The 19,139-nt window shown below is 37.8% G+C and overlaps 1 protein-coding gene and 1 non-coding gene across 2 annotated transcripts in view; both read right to left on the reverse strand.

Moving 5' to 3' along the window:
• Gap43 (growth associated protein 43) overlaps window positions 1–15,090 on the reverse strand; it is a 46,677-nt gene extending 31,587 nt beyond the window's left edge. The window contains exons 1-2 of the mRNA XM_077110338.1: window positions 15,058–15,090; window positions 6,711–7,308 (exon numbers count right to left, since the gene is read on the reverse strand). Of these exons, the coding sequence (XP_076966453.1) occupies window positions 6,711–7,308; window positions 15,058–15,090 (631 nt within the window). The remainder of the gene's footprint in view (window positions 1–6,710; window positions 7,309–15,057) is intronic.
• Window positions 13,284–13,389, reverse strand: LOC143409097 (U6 spliceosomal RNA). Its single transcript, XR_013092605.2, has one exon. It is a non-coding gene; the product is annotated as a U6 spliceosomal RNA (small nuclear RNA).
• Window positions 15,091–19,139: the final 4,049 nt, after the last annotated feature.

A 19,139-nucleotide genomic window follows, 5' to 3' on the forward strand; every position in this document is an offset into this window, starting at 1 on the left:
CACAGCCTTTCAAATCCCCCACTTCTTTATGCTTTAAACCAGATAATTTGGGGAAATCTTCAAGGGCATAGTCCTAGTAGCTTTAAGCAACACCATTGATTTCCTTCTTCTCTTCCACTCTCTCTGGCTCCAGGAAGTGTTCATTCTTCATTTAATGAAATTGTGACTGAGAACAAAAAAGAGCAATGACCACACAACACTCTCTAGTCCATTAGGTTCAGGGCTCTGCTCTTGCTCCATGGTTAGCCACAGGCTTATTGTGCAACTCTTGGGCTCTTTTTTCTTCCTTTTCTCTGTTTTTTTTTTTTTAATATGTCTAGAATTTTTTTATGTGTGTGTGTGTGTGTGTGTGTGTGTGTGAGAGAGAGAGAGAGAGAAGTTGCATGTACATGTAGAGAAAAAAGTAAAATACTTATGAGTACCAATTATGTTTGAAAAACATTCTATGTGTTAAGAAATATTGTTTGATTCTCAGTGCCAAATATAATTTCACAACTTTAAAATCGGGGAGGCTACTTACATGCCTTTCTGTTTATTAGCTTCTTTAATGGGGTGATAGAAATAATTTAATGAATAATGAAAGAATAAACAGAAACCCTCAACAATGTGAGTTTTGCTGGGCACAGTGGCACATGCCTGTAATCCCAGCAGCTCGGGAGACTGATGAGGCAAGAGGCTCACAAGTTCAAAGGCAGCCTCAGCAAAAGTGAGGGGCTAAGTAACTCAGTAAGATCCTGTCTCTAAATAAAATACAAAAAGGCCTGGGGATGTGGCTTAATGGTTGAGTGCCCCCGAAAGAAAAAAAAAGAGAAAAAGACAGGAAAATGCATTTCATGGCTCTAAAACCAATTTCTTCATGCTCTCTTGTGCTTGCTTCCTTTCTTAACTAAAGAAATAAAGACTGTTCTCCAAATTATCTTTTCTACTATTCTTTAATATTTAATAGTTACACATATCATAAGCTTTTCCAGATCCTTTGGAAATGTGCCAAAGAGGGGTGGGTAGATCCGACTAAGAAAATTAAAAAGATACTAATTCTAATACGCTGAATTTAGGGTAGAAATTGTATAGAGTAAATAAAATTACTTTCATCCATTTGAGATATTAAGTTTTCAATTCCTAATTTTCAGTTCCTCCAGGCATAGTTGGTGAAATCAGTAATATTTCTGTTAAGAACAATCAATTTCAACTGGTCTTTATAGCTCTTTTAGGTCTAATAAAACAGCACTGGAAGCACTTCTGAAATGATAACCTAAGAATCAGAACTAGTTTAATATTCCTTTTACTTCTGAGATGATGGAACTGTGAATGAATTATGATCCACGATGATGGTAGTTATTGGATACCTATCTGTAGATATGGATTTTTACAGATAAGAGTTGGGATTAAAACATGATGTTGCAGTCTTCAGACATCTCTTTTCTTTTTGTTCCTTCCAGAATAGCACTTGTCACAGATCAGCGTGTGACTCAGCCACTAGACTGTTGTTGTTTGTTTTCTGGTTCAACGCATCTTAGCCATTGAGAATGATTAAGTGCCACATCATCCATAATCCTCAACTTCCTCATCTTTAAGTGGAGAAGGGGAAATTACATTATTTTATACCACAGAGTGGTTATGACAGTGAAATGGGATAATTCCTAGCACCTAATAAATAGCTCATTAAATGCTACCTCTTGTTGGACTTTTACATTTTAATCCTTAAAATACTTTTAAAATTAACTATCTTATCCTGTCATTTTAAGGATGACACCCAGAGAAGCAATACATTGCCTAAGGTCCCAATTGGATGGCAGAAATATTATACCCAGAATCCTGATCTCCTTATTCCTGTCCAGTGTTCTTCTCTTACATACCTTATAGAACATATAGGATGGAGAATGCCCTATAAATGTCCCTATCGGTATCTCCCTGAAAAAATTGGAAATTGTTGCAATTGCCAAGATAAGGAAAGAAAAATGCAGCAATTGAGATAAAACAACAACTTAAATCAAAGAAAGGTGGCTAAAGGTTAAGGTAAGGATTTAGAAGTCCATCAATCTGACCTCTGTTTTGTTATGGACTGTGTCTTTGGAAAGAACACCCAATGACTTTACCCTCAGAATGTAAAAATAGTAAGGAAAATATTATCAAATGACACTGGATTATTGTCAAGAAAAGCCAATAAAAATGATTAGCAATATAGAAGTGTTCCATAAAATCTTTAATCAACAGTATTTAAGCAGCATACCACTGAGTATCTGACAGGATGCCCATGTTTTATAAACAGCATTTATGGACTTTCACAACTCAAATGTTCACTCTTTATGAGTTGCGTATAAATTTGGGAAGTGGTTGAAACCACATTTCAAATCAAAACCATTTATGAGGCATTCTGCCAAATAAGTGTAAATATCCCTGGGAAATCTCACATCGAACACACAGCTCAGTAGAAATGGAGCTGTTTTTCTGGAAAGCTAAGAGGTGAATGGTTCCTTTGGGTCTTAGAAAAATGTTGTTCTGGGAAACATAAAGAATTTCCCTAAATCCAAAAATGTGGGCTGGGTATTTCTTTTTTTTTTAACACATAATTATCATTCTAGATTTTGCATCTCTTTTTTTTGCTAGTAATTTGGCTACTGTGATACACATTACATAAAACTTATTTAATATCATAGATCAAAACTGCACCTTGGCCACTGAAGCACTCATTCATATTTTGTCCTGAAGTATATTAGCATACAGAGTTATTCCATACCTATTTGCATAATTTAATTGAGGTTATCAATGATAGTTTTAAAAGCTATCTCTTTAATTTCCACAACCAAATTGGAAACGTCTAAGATCAAAGGATCACATTGTATTCATTTTTGTGACACCAATACCTAGCACAGCAGAAAGTTACTACAAATGGAAGGGGGAAAAGGAAAGAAAAATAGAAGGGAGAAGGACCATAAACAAAAGGAGAAGAAGAGAGGGAAGGAAGAAAAAGAAAAAGGAGAAAAGAAGAAGATGCTAATTTTTCTATCACAATAGAGAATGGCAAACAGAAAATTTCCTCCTCCCCAGATCATTACTAATGAGCCCTATTTGAAAGATGTAATGAGACCATGAAAATTAAAAATGCAGCCAATATCAACCCACAGGACATCTAGAGTAACTCAGAGTTATACTTCCAACTAGCACCTATCAAATACCCAGTCACCATCACTTGTTGACAGCCACATGGAAGGGTTACCTTGGAATACTATATCCCTGAATAGAGCCACAGCATCAATTTTGGAGTCCTCTGTTGGGGAAAGTCAATAGGCTGTCTTAGAGAAGACACAGTAGAGAACTCCTTCTTGGAGAGCCAATGAGCACACTGCTCAGCAGGAGACTCAAAGGACATAATCACTAAAAGGGGCTCAAAAGTTCTCTCCTCATGGATGAAGGGGGCAGTGTCCCACAGATACTCTAAATGCTTCTCTTTCTATAAAGGAATCATCATCAGAAACACACTGAGCTAGTGGCACACACCTGTAATTCCAGTGGCTTAGGAGGCTGAGGCAGGAGGATCACAAGTTCAAAGCAGCCTCAGCAACTTAGCAAGGTCTTAAGCAAGTCAGTGAGACACTGTCTGTCTCTAAATAAAATATAAAAAAGGGATGGGGATGTGGCTCAGTGGTTAAGCACCCCTCAGTTCAATCCCCAGTACCAAAAAAATGAACACACTGAAATCTTTTGGTGATAGGCACATATAAAGCTGGGCGGGCAGAGTGGTGAAAACAGGAAGGGGAGGTATGTTTGGTTATATTAAAACCAAAAATATTAAAAAAGAAGAAAATGAAATAATTTCAAAGGTCCTCAGTGCAAATGGCATCCATCAGTTATAACTAGACCACAAATACTAAAAGAAGAAAAATACATGACATATTTATAATTTACAAATCATTTCCATATGAATTAAAGCAGTGATCAGATTTGATCCAAACTGTTTGATCCTCTTACTGGTAGAAATTATTTTCTTAGATTCTTTCTTTTGAATTATTTTGCTGCCACCTCCACTGCACACTCTTAGCTTCTCTCTGTGTGGCCCTCTAGGTAGCCATGGAATTCTAAATCAACCCATGGTAACCATCCATTTCCAAACAGAATAGCCCAATTGCAAGCATTGCTATTTTAACCTGGGTGAGAATAAAGCTGAATGGGAGATGGAAGAAATGTGACACAGAGCCTCTGGGAATTTGGGGCTGATATGAAGTGATAGATCTCCTTGTCAGATTTAGTTTCTGTGATTCCGTGCTATTCACCACAACTAAGCAATTTGTGCTTGTCATATATAGCAGGCAACACTAATAGATAACTCAGTCCAGAAAGAAACTATAGACAGCATGTTAGAATCTAACCAGGAGGACAATATCTACCCAAAGCTAAGAAACAATATAAATAAACTGCCCTTGCTGATTGCCTTCAAGTTGAACTTCAGCTACACTTCCTATCATCTTGCAATGAGTGTTACACAATCCCATTAGTTGAGATAATTTTCAAATGGAATTTGTATAATTTAGAACACGGTATTACCTCTATTTACTTACAGTGACCAGACACATTGTAAATCAAACAACTGAATAAAATTTTAAAAAGGTACAGGAGAAATATATGAATGGTGAACAAATTATTTTCTATAAATTAAATCTAATTAATTTTCTTTCTTTTTTTTTTTTTAAAGAGAGAGTGAGAGAGGGAGGGAGAGAGAGAGAGAAAGAGAGAATTTTAATATTTTATTTTTTAGTTTTCGGCGGACACAACATCTTTGTTTGTATGTGGTGCTGAGGATCGAACCCGGGCCGCACGCATGCCAGGCGAGCGCGCTACCGCTTGAGCCACATCCCCAGCCCTCTAATTAATTTTCATTGATTCAACTTTTGACATTTATTAAGCACTTACCCATAAAATAATCCATTTACAATAATCATTACTTGAAAAATAGCAAAATGAAATTTCCTTTCATTACATATTAGACTTTTCATTGATTCAAGAGGTCCTTCTTGCTATCAGTCTCAGTCAAGGGTAGCTTCTTAAAATCACATCATGTCTTTGTATATATACTCGAAACTTTAGAAATCCTGGTGAGAATATGGTCTGAGCAATGCCAAATATGTTGTGCATTTAAAGGCATGATTAATTTCCAAGGTTTATATAATGACATGACACATAATTGTCCCTATGCAGAATGTTTTCCAGACAAGAAGCTCAACCCTTAAAGAAAAGGAATCAACACCACTTATTTTGCTGAGTAGATTAAAACGAACACCCCATTCTTTATCACATACCTTACCTTTTCTGGGGGAAAATTCCCATCTTCTTAACCACAAGGTCAGGCCCCTGGGGCAGGTACATAGTTACAATAAAGATTTAAAATAAGTTACTGGTAGAAAGAAGCATGAGATAGTTCTGGAGCTAGAGTATGAGAGTACGCCAATAACAGTGATAACTAATACATTATAGATTCTTACAGGATTTTAGGGGTAAGATAAAATAAACAGAACTGAAAATATCTAGAATGATTGATTATCTGCCATCCTGTAGTATCTAATTTGGAGAAATGGCTATCAAAGCAAATGGTCAGTGGTTAATTTCCTGATCCATCTGATAGTAAAATGCCAAAATATATCCCAGACCAATCTCATAAAGTAGTTCCTCTCCCAAGGGCATACTGTGGTCTAGTCTATATTTGGACCCTTGGTCACATGGTTGATTAAATCTCTGAGGCTCTAAAGCGGTAAATCCAAACTTTTAAGTTGGTACAGAAAAAACTTTACCTCTAAGGATCTTTGGGGTTGAAAGGCCAACTAGAGAAAGACCTTGGAGACTGTTGACATCCTTCATCACTGTGGATTTGTTAAGGTGAGGGAGAAATCTAGTCTCCAGAGATGAAGGTCCATTCTATTCCAATTCTGCAATGGCTTTTTGTGCAGTAATAGTAGAAACCCTCAAACTTGAGTTACAGCTCCAAACCAAAGAGAATCCAATAATCATAGTCAACATTGAATTATTTATGCATATGAAAGAAAATAGTGTCTTCAAAAGGAAAATAATAATTTATGTTTGACTTCACAACATGTATTTGGAGTTTTTTTTTGCTTTTGCTTTTGGCAACATCAACAGACTTATTTGCGTAATCATGTTTGACCTCAATTAATGTCACAATTAACATTCTCTGAGCCTACACACACTAACACACGTTACTTACCAATTGATGGTGGGTGGAATGCCCAGAAACATATTGTAGGATAGGGAAAAGTGGTCTGAGATTATGTTTTTGCTCTGGGCAATTCACACACTAGATAATCTGGTTCAAAAGTGTTGGCTATATTTACACCTCTCTCTCTCTCTTCCTGGAGCCAATTAATCACATTAGCTAATTCCCATCCATAAAAATATATGTAGCCTCAGTAATTACTTATTAAACTCAGTCTATCAGCACACAGAATATTTTCTTTTCACCAGAATTATCTAGCTTGACTGTTTATATCAATCCAATTAAGCTCTCTCTAGCCCTGGCTGCTATACAGATCTTTCTGAGTTTTCTCTCAGCCTTGGAGAAGAAATTTGGGGGGGAAATTAAGCAACTCCCTTGCTTCCCAGTTAATTCTATCTAGACGTTTCCCCTCTCCCCTGACTGACAGTCAGGGTGGCCTGGCCATCTGAATGGACGCCCTGGAGCTTCGGCCCACTGCATAGCTCACCTATCTTCTCTTCGGCTTGGCTGCTCTCGGCAGTCTCCGTCGGAGGCTGGGCTGTTGCCTTGACGGCAGCATCCTCTGCAGCAGGGGTGGTGGCAGCAGCAGCAGTGACAGCAGCAGGCACATCGGCTTGTTTAGGCTCCTCCTTGGCGGGCACGTCTTCGGCCTTGGAGGACGGCGAGTTGTCAGTGGAAGCTTTAGCGGCACTTTCTGTCTCAGCAGAGCCGGCCTTCTCCTCCGAGGGGGCAGGCGCCTGGGTGGCCGCCTGCTCGGGGGCAGCATCGGGGGCGCCCTCCGCTTTCTTCTCCTCGGAAGGGGTGTCTCCTGCTTTGCCGGCCTCGTCAGCCTTGGCTGGGGCCCCTTCGGCAGCCGGGCCTTCTCCCTCCTTCTTCCCCACCCCGTCGGCAGCGGGGGCTTCCTCCTTCTTCTCATTAGCTTCGGCCTCAGCAGCTTGGGCATCGCCCTTCTTCTCTCCTTTGAGCTTTTTCCTTGTTATGTGTCCACGGAAGCTAGCCTGAATTTTGGTCGCGGCCTTATGAGCTTTGTCTTCTGGTTTGATTCCATCTTGTTCAATCTTTTGGTCCTCATCATTTTTTTCCACCTTCGTGGAGAAAAGAAGGGGGGAGAAAAAAAAAAGAAGCTCTGAGTCATGTGCTTTTCCTTCAAGTCACAACATTCGACAAATATGTATTGAGTCATTTATCCTGTGCCAGGCACCATACTGGGAGTTAGGGAATCAACAACACCCTGACGTTCAAATCAAGGCTCCTCTCTCCCTTGACCTTCCAGAATCACTGGCATTATTTCATACTTACTTCCTTTCTCCAGCTCAGTGTTACTCCACTGCCAAACTAACACCTTGGCTTTAGATGGACCTTCACAATTCAAATTTCATCCACCCTAGGCTCACCAAAGAGCTCTGAAAGATTGGAATTTTAGTATCTCTGAGAGCAACTCTGTAAAACTTTTTAAAAATTAAGTAAAAGTCTATATTCACCTCAAGAGTTCAAACTTAATAAGGAAATTAATATTTAAAAAAAAATAGTACAGTAAAGGTTAACATAGTAAGCCCCATCAGGATTTTATACAAAATACGAATGAATTCCAGGACTTTGAGGGTTTTGTGCAGAATGTGACAATTCAGAATACTGGTCATAAAATGATATCTAACTTTCTTCTATGTGTGGTCCAACATCAGTAATAAACATATCAAACCTTTGAAATTTGAATATAGAAAACTGTTGTTATTTTTTAATTTAAAAAGTGAGAGCTGCTCTTTCCATTCTTCAAAAAGCAGTATAGATTTACTAAACCACAATTTCTTATCCCCAAAGCAATGTTAAACCTAAAATTAGCTTTCATTACCGTAATAAAATCAACCTAGTATGAAAGACAAGAGAGTAGAATGCAATGTTGTGTGCTTGTGTGTGTGTTTCTCTCTGTGTGTGTGTGTGTGTGTGTGTGTGTAATATTGGAGACTGTATCCAGGGATGCCCTACTACTGAGCTTCATACTCAGACCTTTCTATTTTCAAATTTTGTGACAGGGTCTCACTAAGGTGTGGAGACTCTCCTTAAACTTGTGATCCTCCTGCCTCAGCCTCCTGAGTCCCTGGGTCACAGGTGCTCACTGTGGCTGTATAGAATGCAAATTTTTTGGATGGCAATATTTGCAGCCTTCCATGTGCTGCAAATGATGTTTTCCACTTGGAAATTAAATCAGAAGATAATAATATAAGATAAATAAGGTACAATCTAATAGTAGTGGGGAAGAAAAGTATAGACAAGTACACAAGTTTCTCTATAGCTCCATTGCTTATCATGGTGATCCAGCTAACTAATGACAGTACCCATTAATTCCTTCCTTTAACTTTTAAACATTTAACTTTTTCTTGGTTTGTGAACACTCTTCTAGCTACTGAGAAATACAGCAATCACCAGTATCTTTCCTTTAAAGGCCACTAGTAAAAGAGTGTTTATCATGTATAATGTCCTGTGCTTAGTCCCAAACTTGGCCTTGGCCTTGAACTTGGCCTTTGCTGCAGTTAAGGAGGTAAACCACAGTAGCCAAAACACAGTATGTTTTCCACCTGCCATACCAGCTGTGCCCCAGTGACCCAGATCCTGCTAATCATGATGTAGTCCTGTTTGACATTCTTTGGACAAGCACACAGGACTGTTATTGTTTAAAACAAGTTACAGGATTGATGATTTTCTCAGTAAAATTCAAGACAGGTTTTCCTTCTTCTTCAGTGAAGCATACATGTATCCACACAAAGAAAGGAAGGGTAGGGGGAAAGCACTTTGGAAAAGCCCCTCCTGCTCCCTCCTCCCAGCCCCATGCTGCAACTGCTTCTCCCTCTGCTACACTACCACCTTGCCGCCATCCTGCTGTTCTTGATGATTCCTACTGGGATGCACACAGCACAATCTGGGGCATAGGAGCAGCTGTCTCTGCCAGGAGCTCTCTGCTCAGAGATGGAATCATAACCCTGTAAAATTAACAGTTGTGAATGGAGCACTGATCCAAGATGCTGTTATTTATTTTACTCTATCTTGAGTTTTCTGAATGAGACACTATCTTATACGATAGGACATCTGCACTTGGGCACTGATGCCAAGTGGTTCTCCAATACAAATGCTGCTCCTCATAAAAGTAAAAAAAAAAAAAAAAAAAAAAAAAAGATTGTTTCAGAGTCAGCAGGTGTACAGAAAAGACCCTCTAGTAACTCAAGAATTCTTAGAGCCTTGTTTTCCCTATAAAAACATGAAGAGGACGAAGCACTTTAAAAAGCTGGAAAATACAAAAATAAGAAAGCTGAGAATCTGCATATAATTTTAAAACTACACAGAGAAAGCAAAAGCTCCTCTCAATTCTCTTTCACAGAGCATCTGCTACTTTGACTTTACAGATGATCAGGATTTAAGTTGGTGTCTATAGCATCTCTGTTAAAATGACTATCTAGAAAGGTTCAGACTAGACTTGGATGCTCAATAATTTGACTGCTAATCAGGAATATAAAGAAAACAAGAGAAGAAGATGAGAAAATCAGGAAAGACCAACTATAGTCAGGAGAGAGAAGTGAAGCCAATTCCATAAGATTCAGGTACCCAAAAAGGTAGATAGGTAGGTCCACTCAAGGAGAAGTTCCAAGTACTCCACAGACATGCAGCTTGTCCTGGAAGATCTCAACTTCATTAGAGACTTAAAGAAACTAGATATTAGGGGCTGATTGGGAAAAAGACAACCAACACTCTAAATATTTTTCAGATAGATTGAAAAAAAAAGAGGAAAGGGGAAAGGAGTGGTGGGAACAGAGTAGAAAGGGGAGATGGGTATAAAATGTGGATGTTAAGCAGACAAGACTGGATTGGGTATGTGTGTGTCTCTTTTGCATTCGTAATTGATTCTGTTAATAAGGCTTAAATTACAGGTTATTCTTCTGGTAAAGATCTTTTTGTCATACTTAAAGTAACTGGTCCGGAAGTATATTTTGTTAAGGGAGGAGACAAGGAGAAAAAGAGCATTTCCCTAGATTGGCTGCTGGGGTAGTGCAAGGTATGGGGATACTTAAAAATTTTCCCCTCAAGAAAGAGAAGAAAAAGGACATTTAAGCCCAGAGAACCAGAGATCACCAGAAAAATTCAGCACAATGCTTTCAATTTCTAAAAGGGGAATACATAGCTCTCAAAAGTTAAATGACTTCCAAAATTCATAGAGTGAGTGAGTCAGTGGCCTAACTTTTATTTGAACTTGGGTTTTCTTCTCTAAGTTCACCTACCTTCCAAGTTCAACTTTATTGCACCTAGAATAGTTTGGAATTTCCTGTAGCAGAAAATCCATAAAGCATCATATCAACATTCTCATTCATTTATTCATTTGACAATTCTGAATTTTTATGCTAAGCACTACAGGAGTACACATGCAATACACACACACACACACACACACACACACACACACAAACACACATTCACATGTGAGGAGATGGATGCTGTTTCTACCCATGCAGGATTCTTTCTTAAGTACACTTAAATAACTTCATAGTAATGTAACAAAAATTTTTCAGAAATTCATAGTAGATGTCTGATCTTACTCTCAACTTGTAAAATAAGACCAATAGTCCAAAATTATGAGTTCCAAATGGAAGATATTCAGAAAAGGGATCAGTGTTGAATGACTAGAGAATCAGCTCATAAGTTTCAGTAAATATTGATTTCTTTTTTAACTCAGTCTTGCCACAAATAAACTTTGTGCTAAGCGCCAATGTTTTCTGAGGGAATTTCAAGATTCTTTGATTTTACACGGAATTCTCACTATCTGTGAATTAACTGAAGGGGACATTAGATGTAGTACATCATATGTAGAAAGAGTATCATTATGAATTGCCGTGATCATTTCATGAATCTTTATTGCTAAGGTTTAATATTTTTTAATGAATGTTGTATTTGCAAGCTGTGTAATTTGTGAAATTTTATAGGAAACCCAACTACATGAGCACTTGATTTTTCAGAAAAACATTAAGATCTTGGGTGAACATTGGTCTGATGAAGTAGTACCATTATCCTAACATTTTGGAACCTAGTCAAATTTCTAAATTGATTAGACAAAAGAATGATAATTTTTATTGACATTTAATAATCACAGATGAGAAATCCAGAAAAATCCTTTTGAATATGCAGTTTTGTTGCTCTGGTTAATGTTTCCTTTCTCTTTTGGCAGAAAGAAGGAATAGACAACTTAAGTTTTATTCTAAAATGTCCAAACATTTGCATTCATTATGTTACAAAGAGCAGTAGGCAAAACCCCATGACTTTCAGAACTAAAAATAACATCATTCATCTTCCTGGGATACCTCAATCCATTTAAATTTTTCCAATTATCATAGGAATACCTCGACCTTCCAAGCAAAGAAAAACTTGGCGCTCTCTCTTCTGCTGCTACTAAAAATAATACTATTATAGCACTTCCAATTTTTTTTTAAGTATTGATTTTTTAAATGCCTTTAAAATTATTGACAAATACCAATTCTTCTAAGAATATCTTTAGTAAACCAAATTGTTGTCAAATTGAACCCAAGACATTTTTGAGATGCAAAATTAAAGAGGCAAAGATATCCTAAGAATGCTTTCTTAAGCATGTTTTCATTTTCATGCTCATCCGATTTTTACGTACCCTGAGAAGCAGAATAAAGTGTTGGTGGATATACATGAAATCTGGCAAGCATCTAGTTATGGCTCATTCTACTTTTTGTTAATAATTTGGTGATTTAAAATCCACATAATTTCACTCTGTTTTTAAGCATCATTGATACTCTGTCTATATACTTTAGAGAAAATATCCAAGTACAGTAGAGCTTTTATACTTTGTTTGAACCTAGTCAAAGACCAGAAATACAGTAGAGTGTCCCTAATAAATGAAAAAAAAAAATGGAGGATGGATAAACTTCCTCCAGTTCTATAGATGAAGTATCTTTGCATGTTTCTGGGCAATGTAGGAAAGCAGGTGTTGTTTAAAAGATGAATATTCACATCTGGGATACATAGGGATCCCTCAACACCAAATCTGGTTTGAAGGTCTAACTATGAATGGAATGAGAAGCACAAAAGGAAACTTGAAAATGCTGACAGAGGGGTAGTGAAGGAACTCCCAGGGGACACTGAGCCACATTCCCAGCCCTTTTTATTTTTTATTGTGAAACAGGGTTTCTCTGAGTTGCCGAGGCTGGCCTCAAACTTGTGATTCTCCTATCTCAGCCTCCCAAGTAGTCGGGATTACAGATGTGCCCCACAGCACCCCATCCTTATCCCCTTTAAATAAATGTATAGCATCATACTACAGCTTCAGAGTCATAATAGTGGACAAGCAATGTTCATTGATTGACTGACTACATAAGAAAACCAAATATCCTATGTAAGTGTAATGTTAATTTTTTAGGAAATAGCTAGTGATTAAAAGATAAGTCTTTGGTCCATTTTCATATATTTCTTATTTAACCTGTATGGCTCAGGTACTTCCAAAATAATATGAGACAGTATATTTAGCACATTGTAAAACACTATTGGAGAAAAATTCAGTTTCCATTCAGAAAAGTTTTCTTTCAGTTTATTTTGTATATTTGCAAACCTATTTTCCACAGAGACAAAAAGAGAAAGGTAAAAAGTACATTACAATGGACATCTAACAGATAAAACTCAGTATATAAGAAAGATACCTATTTTGCTGCTGATTCCCCATTTTCTAGAATGGTACCTGACACACAGCAGGTGCTCAATTAATATTTGCTTAATGAATCAAAAATTTCAGCTTCTAAAGTAGCATCACTTCACAAAAATGGAACAGGAGGCTGAGGATTGCAAGTTCAAAGCCAGCCTCTGCCACTTAGCAAGGCCTAAGCAAATTAGTAAGATCCTATTTCTAAATAAAAAATAAAAAGGGCTGAGGATGTGGCTAAGTGGTTAAGTGCCCCTGGATTCAATCCCTACTTAAAAAAAAAAAAAAAAAAAAAAAAAAAAAAAAAAAAAACAGGACAGGCAAAGAAGTTGGGATTTCTTTGATTGATTGATTGATTGATTTTTTAATATGGAACATTTCAGGAAGTTGCATGTCATCCTTGCACAGGGGCCATGCTAATCTTCTCTGTATCATTCAATTTTAGTGTATGTGCTGCCCAAGCATGCACTGAGATTTAATTTTGTTAACTTTTATTAAAATTCTTCACTTCCCAATGATAAACTTCAAGAGCATCTGATTAAAATAAACGCTTTTCCAATTATAGATGTGAATTCGAGGGGTCCAACAGGAGAGACTTAACAAAACTGTTGACATGCCCTTAATAATAACAGTAACAAGCAGTTAGAAATAGCAAAGATATAAACAACAAAGATAAAGACAACTGACATATTCATTTTTCTATGTATTAGATAGACTCATATCAATAAAATTAGTTTTCATGGGGAATTGTTGAAGAATCTCTATTTCCTTCTATTAATACTTAATCTGTGTATTCTCCAAGGTCTTAAAAAAATAGATTGGGGGGTCTAGTCCTTTAGTTATTGAAAAAAAAAAAAAGACCCATTTCCTCAAACTGGGGTTGGGAAGAGCCTAGAGTTGAGATATTTATGCTGGTCATCTGTCAGGGCACATTCTGGACAGAATCTGACTGAGCTCTTCCAGATAACCTTTGGGTATGGAAGGCATAGTTACAAGGTGTCTAACTAAACCAAGGACCAAAGTCACTGACACTCAGGTAAAAACCTGGTGAGAATCCGCCCTTGGAGAAAGGGCTCTGCTCTTGAGCAATGGAAACCACTCTTCTGATGAATGTTTCCTGTTGCAGAAGCTTATGTTGACAACCTCTAGAGGTGGCACGCTCAAAGGAGAGAAGGGCAGGGGAGGTGAGGGAGACGCTAAACTCAGCTCTCAGATCACTTTGCCTGTAGTGGCTACTGAGGTGGAAACAAAGGGGAGGGACATCAGGCTGCTGAAAAGGCTGACATCATAGACCAGGCCATGAGAGGGACTGTGAGGCTTCCGCTGACAACTGGAGGGAGACTAGAACAGCAGGCAGCCAATACATCTGGGGGGGAAAAAAAAAAAAAAACAGAAAAGCATCCTACTAACAGACAGCCCCCTGCACCTTCACCAGAGGTGAATCCTTCCCCATGAGACCCCGAGAGCAAAACATATCCTAAGTGCTAGAGACGGTCAGAGCCAACCAGCAGGAAGGGAGCCCCTAAGCCTGTGGAAGTTAATATAAAACAAACTTCTTTCCAGATAAGACCCAACAAAATGTCTCTTATTGGACAATCACGAATGCAAGATACAATGAGATAAATATTTATTTAAATCACTATGTTCCTTCTATTATTTGAAACATGACCATTGATCTATCTTTCGGTAATTAAGCCCCTTTGTAAATTATATTCTGAGTCAGCAAGTGCTTGCTTGGTACATTTTGTTCAATGAGTAAGAGTCCTTCCTCACCCTCTCTCACATACACCTTTCCCCAGATATTACCACCCTTGGTCTGCTTATGTTATAGTTTGCTAGTTTTTGAGGTGTTCCCCCAAAAGTTGTTAATGCAGGAATGTTGAGACAAACCTATCAGATTATGCAAGCCATAATCTAATCAATGGATCAAGCTGTTTAGTGGATTAATAATTTGAGTGGATTCCTGCTGGTAATTTTAACAGGTGGGGCATGACAGGAGAAAGTAAGTCCCTGAGGGGTATGCCCTTGGGGATTATATCTTGTCCCTGGCTCCTTGCTCTCTTGTTTCTGGACTGCCATCAGCTGATGGCAGCTTTTCTCTGCCATGTCATGCTCCTCTGCCACAGTTCTTCCTCACCTCAGGTGCAGAACTATGGAGTAGGTCACCCATGGACCGAACTTCCGGAAGTGAGCCCAAATGAACTTTTCCTCTCAAAGTTGTTCCTGTCAAGTATTTTGCCCACAGTGATGAAAACCTGACCAACACAACTTGCCTTGCTTTTCCTTTTTGGTACTTCCAATCATCTGTCATATGTTTTTATTTCATTAATAATTAAAACTTTCCATGAAAGTTTTAATTATTAAACTCTGAGAAAAAAACCCTGTCAGTTTTGTACAATCCTCAAAACTTTAATTGCTAAAACACCTCCAGGACCCAGTTGACCCTTGAAAAGTACTTATTGGTAGTTGTTAAGTGACTACATGCCACATGGCATTGGTGATCACAGAGCCTATAAGCGGGAGGCTTTTAGTCAACTGGGTATCTCTGCTCTGTTCTGCTGTGGTGCTGGGAACTTTCATCAAGACTCTCTCTAGCAGTCATCTTTCTCTAACCTCTTACATTTATGAGTGGATAGTATATGCATTTGGCATTTAAATTCAATCCTTGAAATAATTGTGAGAGTGGAACACATCACTTTGTTTTTCATAATCAAGCCAACTAAGGAAACAGAAGAAGATCTAGTGCTATCCAGCTTCCAAATGACAGGCCCGTCTTCTGTCCTACTCCTTGTCAGTGCTTTTTAAAGTACAAGGTAGAAAGCCAATAGTGCTTGCTCTTTAAGAGCATGGGTTATGAAGTCAGACATGTGGAGGTGTGAAACCCAACTCTACCACTCACCAACTCTTGACCTTGAACAAGTCATCCTCTGGTTCCTTATTTGTAAAGTGGAAGAATAACAGGACGATCCTATTGGGTTGTTGTAAAGAGTAAACAAATTAGTACACTTGCACAGTCCCTGACACATAGTATATGCTGGAAAAGGAGTACATGCTACTATTTTTATCATCATCATCATTGTCATTATGATTATCCTCTCAGAGTATCTTCTACATCATCATGAGACTAAGCTAGGACACATGAGTAAGATAAATACCAAAGGAAGTTTGGTCATTATACCTCACTCACCCCATAATCAACTGACACCCTCACCTGGGAAGGGAGATGTTCTTTAACTCTACGGTCATACTGAGCAATCTCTCCTCAAAGAGATAAGCAGAAAACTATCTTAAAATATGCCACAATATTCGAATAAGTTTGTTCCTATCCCTAAGAAGTGTGGTGATCTGATTACATTGTCAAGGTTAAATCACAGTCCTTTCTTCTACCAACTGAATTCCTCTCAATCTTTACCTTTATCCAACCCTCAAACCTCCACATGTTCCATCAGCTTAGTGATAAAGCCTATTTATTTTCAAAATATGAACTTCACCTGACACCCACTCATTCCACACACACAAAATAAAACCCCTCATTTAGCTACTGTTTTATTTATCAACCCAGCGCTGACCCAGATATATCCCTTACACATCCAGTAAAACAATTGCCTATATAGTTTCTAAAAGCTACTCTATATATTTATGTCTGGTAATCCTCATATCTGGTAGGAGTTATGAATGCAGACATTTGTGGGGGACTAGCTTAGAAGCATCTGTTCTTAAGGAGAAAGAGCATTATAATCTCAGATTCCCAACTCTACGGCCAGTGCTCCCTCACATGCTATTTAATAATACCTAAGTGTTATGTATCTAATATCTAGTAAAAATAAATATCTGCTATCTTCAGAATGCAAATCAAGTTATTATAATGTCTTCTGGTGAGAGAAATGGAGAAGAACTTGCGACTCTAAAAAAGAAAAAATGACAAGGGCTTAAACCCGTGAATTACACACTATGATGTATTTTCAAGTTAAATTTTTTCCTCAAGGAATTACAGTGAAGTAGACTGAGAAAATGTGCTATCATATTTGCAAAATGAGGAAATAGATTGGTGGAAAGCTCTATAGTTAGGAGAATATGTCTTAAATTTAAGTCTCTAATCTCTTACATTTTAAAGAACCTAACAAAATCAAACTAAAAATTCAGTGCTAAATATTCAGGAAGTATCATAGAATAAATAGCATTACTAACATAAACTCTGAGACTACTGGAAGTACTTTTGTTTGTTTGTTTGTTTTTTGGGGGGTACCAGGGATTGAACTCAGGGGCATTCCACCATTGAGTCACATCCCCGTCCCTATTTTGTATTATATTTACAGATAGGGTCTCACCGAGTTGCTTGGCGCCTGGCTTTTTGCTGAGTCTTTGAACTCAAGATCCTCCTGTCTCAGCCTCCCAAGCTGCTGGAATTACAGAGGTGCCCTAGTGCCTTGCTGGAAGTACTAACAGAACAGAACCAGTCTTTATTTCAGGCCTTAGGAAAGAAGTACCTTCAGAAATCTTTCAAATAAACCTTTGTATTTGAAGTGGCTGGTAGGATGATCTTATAGGGCTCTGCTATCTGTCAGAAATAATTTTACACATACCTTAATGTTCTATATCAGACACCAGGTGATTTTCCTTTTAGAACAGTACTTGGGAAATCTCACCAAAAAAAAAAAAAAAAAGAGCAAGTATGTTTCTCCCCAATTTGAGAAGATACATTGTTAGATTCTTCCATATGTGAAAAAAAAAAATCAATTAAAATTTTTCTTTGTTAGGCTGAGGCAGAGGGCAGAGGGCAGGTGAGGGGGCGAAGTGGGATGTTGGGTACAGGTCATATAATTCTGAGTATGAATACACTATAATTTTAATTGAATCTTCATCCCCACGCAGCTGAATTATTTAATGTAAATACACAAAAACCTACAAAAGTCTGTAAATCATCCAGGCGCAGTGGCTCACGCCTGTAATCCCAGTGCCTGGGAGGCTGAGGCAGGAGAAGCTCAAGTTCAAGACCAGTCTCAGCAACTTAGTGGGGCCCTAAGCAACTTACCAAGACCCTGTCTCAAAATAAAAATCAAAAAGACTCAGGATGTAGCTGAGTGCTAAAGGATCCCTGGGTTCAGTACCCAAAAGGAAAAAAAAACTCTTCTAAGTTTGTTCTAGTTGCTCACTTTGATATTATGCTTATTCTTTCTTTCTTGCCATTCCCTTTGTTTCTCGAATTCAGTTTTCTCTTCATTATCAGTCATGGACATTCATCAGTTACATGTTCCCTAGCATGACACGGGAGTTAAACAATTTGAGTTTGAATCTTGGCTCAGGTACAATATATATATATATATATATGGCAGAGGGAGGAAGAGAGAGCCAGTGGCAAATTACTTATTTTCTTTATGAATTCAATTTCTTCATCCTTCATATTAGTATACTAATATCTATTGGGCAAAATTTTCTTGAGAGAAAATAAAATTTGTAAAATGCATGTAATGAGATAATACAAATTCAGTAAAAATTACTACTTTCTGGAGACTAGGAATTGGATGAATTATTTGATGAATATTTTAGTTTTCTCTCTTTGACAGCTCCATGAAGAGATGTTTCAAGGATTTGTACATCTGAAAAACAATATATCCCCCCCTTAAAACAACATTAGAAGTAATGATTGCAAATATCCCCATATCCTTGGTGAACATACTACTAATAACAAATTGAAACATTATATCACACTAAGTATCAAGCACTCTTCTAAGTACTGTTTTATGATTTATATATTTATGCCAAAACATATTTGCTAGATATATTTTTATATATTAACTGGTTTAATTCTAACAATATTATTTTTTTAACTCTTTTTTAAAATATTTATTTTTCAGGTGTAGATGGACACAACACAATGCCTTTATTTTTATGTGGTGCTGAGAATCGAACCTAGGTCCTGCCCATGCTAAGGGGGCGCTGTACCGCTGAACCACAATCCCAGCCCCATAACAATATTGTTTTATAATGGATATAATTATTATTCAGAGGAAAAAGCATGGGGCATTAAGTAACTTGTTCTAAATCACACAGCTAGTAAGTGGCAGAGCCCGGATTTGAGTGCAAAATGCTTGAATGGGTTATGCGTGAAGTAGGATGAGTCTTAGAAGCCAAGAAGTCAAGAAGCCAAGTTAGGCTGAGACAGATGTAATCTCTGCAAGTTTTTCCTCAAAGCTCCCGGGCCAGGTGAAGAGCAGAGTA

Source organism: Callospermophilus lateralis, chromosome 10 (assembly GCF_048772815.1).
Source record: "Callospermophilus lateralis isolate mCalLat2 chromosome 10, mCalLat2.hap1, whole genome shotgun sequence".
Classification (NCBI taxonomy): domain Eukaryota; kingdom Metazoa; phylum Chordata; class Mammalia; order Rodentia; family Sciuridae; genus Callospermophilus; species Callospermophilus lateralis.